The sequence below is a fragment of the Astatotilapia calliptera genome, chromosome 6, assembly GCF_900246225.1.
Source record: "Astatotilapia calliptera chromosome 6, fAstCal1.2, whole genome shotgun sequence".
In the NCBI taxonomy this organism is placed as follows: domain Eukaryota; kingdom Metazoa; phylum Chordata; class Actinopteri; order Cichliformes; family Cichlidae; genus Astatotilapia; species Astatotilapia calliptera.
In genome coordinates, this window is record NC_039307.1 from 29065563 (window position 1) to 29072209 (window position 6647).

General features: G+C 45.3%; 1 protein-coding gene across 1 annotated transcript in view; it reads right to left on the reverse strand.

Moving 5' to 3' along the window:
- gna12a (guanine nucleotide binding protein (G protein) alpha 12a) overlaps nt 1-6445 on the reverse strand; it is a 29765-nt gene extending 23320 nt beyond the window's left edge. Inside the window, exon 1 of the mRNA XM_026171542.1 lies at nt 5604-6445. Coding sequence (XP_026027327.1) covers nt 5604-5921 — 318 coding nt within the window. The 5' untranslated portion in view covers nt 5922-6445. The remainder of the gene's footprint in view (nt 1-5603) is intronic.
- Between the last annotated feature and the right edge of the window lie 202 nt (nt 6446-6647).

The following is a 6647-nucleotide window of genomic DNA, read 5'->3' on the forward strand; positions in this document are numbered from 1 at the left end:
CTCTGCAGGTCATTCACCAGGTCCCCCCGTGTGGTTCTGGGATCTTTGCTCACCGTTCTCATGATCATTTTGACCCCACGGGATGAGATCTTGCGTGGAGCCCCAGATCGAGGGAGATTATCAGTGGTCTTGTATGTCTTCCATTTTCTGATGATTGCTCCCACAGTTGATTTTTTCACACCAAGCTGCTTGCCTATTGTAGATTCACTCTTCCCAGTCTGGTGCAGGTCTACAATACTTTTCCTGGTGTCCTTCGAAAGCTCTTTGGTCTTGGCCATGGTGGAGTTTGGAGTCTGACTGTTTGAGGCTGTGGACAGGTCTCTTTTATACAGATGATGAGTTCAAACAGGTGCCATTCATACAGGTAACGAGTGGGGGACAGAAAAGCTTCTTACAGAAGACGTTACAGGTCTGTGAGAGCCAGAGATTTTCCATGTTTGAGGTGACCAAATACTTATTTTCCACCCTAATTTACGAATAAATTCTTTACAAATCCTACCATGTGGATTCATGGATTTTTTTTTCACATTCTGTCTCTCACAGTTGAAGTGTACCTCTGGTGCAAATTACTGACCTCTGTCATCATTTTAAGTGGGGGAACTTGCACAATCGGTGGCTGACTAAATACTTTTTTGCCCCACTGTAAGTCACACTCTGAACGCATACACGTGTGGCTGCTGGTGGTTTTTTGAGGAGAACCATGTGGGATCTGTGTGGGAGGTCTCTTCCTGAGACTGAATATTCCTCCTTCAGTTCTACTTTTTTCTATTTCCGCCATCTAGTCTCTTGAACAGCTACTCCAGATGTCAGATTGAGGTGGGCTGTAACTTTCTGGAAGTGATGATGCAGCATTTACGCCCGCTTCACACAGCAACTATAAATATATACTTCTTTTTTCTCTCTCTCTCTCTCTCTCTCTCCAGCCAATTCTTGTGAACAACTGCGAGCATCACCAAAAATGTAAGTTAGCTATAAAAACCTTTGATTTTTGAATCGGTGAGCTCGCGCCGATCCATTACACCCTCACCGGCTCTTACTAACTCACTGCAAATGTGAGGCGTATTTCACAGCATCTCCAAGTCCAGAGCGGCTGAATTATTAAAGAGTTGTTGCTCATCTGTTCTATGGATCGTTACAATGACTCTGCTGTGAATAATTTAAGAGTGTCTCAGGGGTCAAAGTACGTGTGCTCTGTGTGTGTCTGTCAATGACTCATGACCCATCTGAATCTTTTGCAATAGTCAAATTTATTTGTATTGCTTAATCTCACACTGAAGAGGCTTTTACACACCCACAACATCAACGATGTCTTTACAAATAACATGTGAAAACCAGGAAGTCAAAGAGAGAGAGCCCCCACCACCCACGCTTTTGAACATGGCTATAACAAAAAAAAAGGCAAATGCAAAGAGTGAAAAGAAGGTTTGACTAATGTATCTACAATGTATGTCTATTTCATGTGCGCGTGTGTGTGCAGTCTGACTTGGCTGCCCTCTGTGACTCAGTGTTGTGGAGTGATTTCAAGTCTGAGCCTGTTCAGACTTTTTGTGCAAAAATGCTGTTTTTGTTTTTAGGAATGAGTGAGATGGATGTGAACCTAAACAAGTGAGGAAATCCCACAGTGGTGCTTAAAACAAAGACACACACAAACACACATGCTGCATTAATGTGACGAACATGCAGACCCACTACCAGCGTGGACGCAGCGAACTTCCCAAAGCAGAATGACCGTGTGAGCTTTGAGTGAGTCACATCGACTCATGACACGAGCCTTATCAATTTACTAATCTGCCTCATTTGTATCATAATCCTCCATATTCCTGTCTGCGTCTCTTCCTGAGTGCCCGCATGTTTACTCCACTGTCTGCTTCCATGCCGATCAGCCTGTCACTGTCTGCCTGTAGCAAGTCAGTTATGTGCGGCTCAGTTTCAAAGCCTCCGAAGAATTCAGATGACTGACGTTGCCTTTGCTTTGGCCGATCTAAGAGGTCAGTACCAGAGGACTGCACACATTCTCTAACGAGAACTAGCTTGTGCGTTATCCGGACGTTCAGATGACGTCAGCTTGTGTGCATTTCTGGTCTGCCGCTCATGGGTTACTGTGAATCTCAGCTAGAAAAAGGGGAACAAAGGTAGGGCTAAACACTGGAAGTCAGGTTTGCTTACTGTTATGAGTCTGAACATGTTGGTAATTACACAGAAATGACAGACAGATGGCTGGCACTGCTGCCTCACAGCGAGGAGGCCCCAGGTTCAAATCCACCAGCTGGGACCTCTGTGGAGTTATCTCCCTGTGCTTGTGTTGGTTCTCCCTGGGTTAGGTTAATTTGCAATTCTAAATTGGCCGTAGGTGTAATTACGAGTGTGAATGGTTCCAACCACTACCTTCCCCCCACTGACCAGAAACTGGATAAGTGGAAGGAAAGGTGGATGGATGGACAGGTGTTGCATGGATGTTGTAACTCTTGTTGTAAACTGATTCAGAGTAATTCTAGTTTATCACTGATTATCTGGTTATAAACATTTGAACATATGCATGCACAAAGGCCATAAACAACATTTGCTTTACTTCCCAGGAAGTGCAGGTTGCATACTTCCCACAACTATGACCCAGTTTTTGACCGGACAACTTCCTTATGTGACTGACATAGGATACTTCCACACATGCACTGGCACCCCTGAACTTTTCCAAGCTATACCTTAAAGAGGTGAAAATGTAAAATCCTCCCAGCTCGGCAGCACAAAGTCTGGGCGATCAAGTTAAATAATTCCCAGGTTAAATTTATGCAGGAAGCAGTCTAGCGAATTCACAGCGAAGGAGTGGTCGTACTTTGCTGCGGGCCCTGCACGCGCTGCTCAGGCAGCCTGAAGCAAACAGATAGTCAGACTGAATGTGAAGCAGACTCCGAGTGTACAATATCCTTACTTCATTCGCCTGACATCCACGTGTAAAAACAGCTACATAGAGTAGACGGAGGAAATATCAATAAGACAAGAAAAGGAAAAAAACAGCTCAGAAGATTTTTTTACATAGGATATATGGGGATTTAGTATTTGAATCTTCTGCTTCCTGTTAACTCCAACCAAACTTCACCTCCTCCCCAGCCGTAGAGGGCAACGCCACAGGACGCACAAATTTAAATGAGTAACAGACTTTGATTGAAAAGCTCATTTTATGTGTTACTGGCCCTCAGTATCTGACCACACGGGGCGAAAAAACATTAAAATCTGATGTCTGAGCTGATGGGCTTCTCACAGTCATGGCGTGGTCAGCAGCGTTAGTAGCAGTTGCCTCCGGCAGATGGCTGGAGCTGGCAGGGTTCAGTTTCATTTATAAATGTTGTATTGAAAAGCGGCTCTCTTTCCTGCGTTAATGCAGTCCACCCCGCGAACTGCACTGACCTCCTCCTCCTCTAAAGCGACGCCTGCCTTCTGAGCCCACGGAGCCCCAGTGAACGATGGGACTGCAAGTGACATCAACACCAGCCACAAAACACAACACATGAGCGGGCAGCCGGTGCCAAAATATCTGCTGTGAACCAAACGAGCCAAAAAAGAAGAAAAAAAGAGAGAGAAAAAAAGCAGGCGAATACTTCAAAGAAATTCAAGAAAGGCAATGAGAGATAAAAGCTACCAGGGATAAGAGAAGGGAGCAGCCATCACATGCTCAGTTTAGAAAAATTAGCTCTTTTTTATTGCTGGTATTTATCTTCTATTGTGATAAAGAAATGCACCTCAAAAGTCCAAAATGACTCAGTGATCATTTACTTGCTAGTTAAGGCTAACTTAGATCAGAGGGGTTTTTTGTTTGTTTGGTTCACCTCTGACAATGGTTAAACCACAGATTTATCCACTGCTTGACAAGATAATCACTCAGACCGCATCTGAACTCCACCTCTCCGCTGTTTATTTCTGCAGGCCTAATTGTGCAGCACACCTGTGCATTCTCTTTCAGCTTTATCCGCCCTTCTTTCCTTCCTTTGCCACTTTGCTCTCTCACTCTTCATCAATAGGTTCCCATAAGACAGGGGGTTCCCCGCTACACCTGGTAGGTGACACTGATCTTCCACCAACAACCGCATCTAGCACACGATTGGCTGTTATTCCTTTGTGATGTGGGAAATCCAAACAGCGGCGTCCAAACTCAAAGAAGGCACATCATGTAGGATGCACACACATCATGTAGGATTAACTTTTTTTAAGTTCGGTTAAGCTGGGATTGCTTCAAAATGTCCTCGTTTTCCAACACCAAATTATCCAGATATGATTTTAACGCTCATTAATTCAACCACTGATGATAAATTCGTTATTATTGCTGTTGTATCATCTACATAGATGCTCAAAGGCCTTTTTCCAGCAGCCATCAGTCCTTCAGTGGCACATTGTGTCGCCCAGTGAACGTTTATCACGTTACAGGGCTGATTGATCATCGGGAAAACCGTTTTCCAATTATGTTAGCACAGCTTGTGCTGATTAAAGAAGCCATAAACGTCGAGTATGCGGAGCATCACCCAATTTGCCTGCATGAACCTCCAATAAACTCCAGATTTTACAACCACGTGTGCTACTCTCTTCAGCAAACAGCACTGAATCTGCAACTGAGCAAGAGTGCATCACTTCTCAACCAGAAGCTTTTTTTTTCTTGCAGTGGTGAGGTCACTCCAGGATCGTGGCCTTCTGTGCAGATTTGCAAAGAAAAAGCCGCATCCAAAAAGACGGGGAAAAGAGCAGACACTGAACAGAGGGATAAAACAGAAACGATTAATCATTAATGAAAATAACTTCCACTTACAACCCTAATACTAACATTCGCTCTTTATATACTTTACATGACGAATGACTGCAGCGCTGGTGAGGGAATTACAGATGTTTTAAGCGGGGTAATAGCTGGTAGTTTTGGCCTGGCCTATCAGCTCCTACACATCGCGCATTGTGTGTGTTTTCCGGAGTTTGGCTGCTGGTAAAGTATGTGGTGTGTGGGAAGATTGTGTTCTTGATCTGGCCCGAGACAGGACGGTCACTGTATACTTGTGTTTGGGGGAGGGTACTGAATACTGTCTTGTCTGTGCAGAAGTGCAGGCTCTTATCATCCTCGTCTGGGCTGTGTGGCACTCAGGACGGATGTGCTCATCCCTCAGGAATAGTCTGGTATTGTTAGCTGGTGAAGGAGGCCCAGCCATGACAGCAAACAAAGGGACAGGACGCACACACACACATAGACTCACTTCAGGATAAAAATATGCACTATGTCAACAGACCTCTGTGTGTGTTTAAATAAGTGTGTGAACCTTAGTCGCTAATGGCCCAGGCCTGCAGATATAAATTGTTCCCATCATCTTGATTTTCCTCAGAAAATGTTTTGGCTGTCTTAAAAAAATAAAAATCAATCAGATTTATTATAAAAGCTAAGACATAAGCAACTCATTAAAAAAATCTGAATAGTTAGAGCCACAGTGACCTAAAGTGTCAATTACTTGTGAAAACTTTTAAAATGCCCCCTCACTGTTGTCCTTCTCAGATATAAAACACGATTTGGATGTTTAACAAACACGGCAAACATTAGATATGTGGAGGATGAAGGCCCCCTCGAGCCACGTCTTTACCTTCAGTATATTCTCATAGATTGTGTCCCGGAAATCCAGAAGTGCCTTCTGATCAAACTCCTGCCCGTTAATGATGCGCATCTGTTTGAGGAATGTGGACTTTCCGCTCTCCCCGGCCCCGAGCAGGAGGATCTTCACCAGCCGCCGAATGGCTCTCCTCTCCCGGGCGATCATCGCGTCTATCTCCCGACTCCTGCGCCTCGCCTCCCGCTCTTGCGCCGCGTCTCTCTCCCGGCTCCTCTCCTTGCTGCCGACAGGGTCCCGGCTGGCCTCGGCCGGGAGCAGACAGCGGCTCAGGGTGCGGACCACTCCCGACATGGCGAGTCGTGGGAAAAGTTTACCGAAACTCCAGTGGGAAAATGTTCATTATAGGATTTTGATCCCCCACCCCCGGGATGGAAATGGTGCGACTACAAATTTCACGGATAAACACGATAAACACGCGTAAAAAAATAAAGTCTACATTTAGTTTGAGAAGCCGTTATCTAGTCTTCAACCGGCAGACAGCCCGTGTCCATCTTGGTTAGACCTCGCCATCCACAGAAATCACTCTGGACACAGAAACAAAGCCAGAAAGCAACAAAAGAAAGTTTAAACGCTCAAATGTTAGAGGCCCGAAAACAAAAACAGAAAGTTGACCTGGAGTCCGTGTGTTCATCCAAAGCACAACAACTGTAACAACGCTGAGGCTGTGGTATCTGACTCCGTGGGACAGCTATCCAAACTATCCAAACACAGCCAGCGGTTTGTGAACTTGGAAGCTCCTGCGGGCGGCGCTGGGACGGCCAGACTGCTGAGAGTTACTGATAATTCCCGACAGGGGGCGCTAGCAGACGGAAGGAAATACATATAGAAGGAAAACAGAAACATTTAGCGCTGCTGGTGATGCTTTCTCCTGCTGTGTGTGTGTGTGCGTCATCACTGGGAAATGTGGTCCTGCTCGGTTTGAGCACTTTTACAGCTCTGTTTGTGGATGGTTTATTGTCAGCGTCACACAGACTTTACATGTGGTCACAAAGGTTTACAGGCCAAGGTCAAAGATAC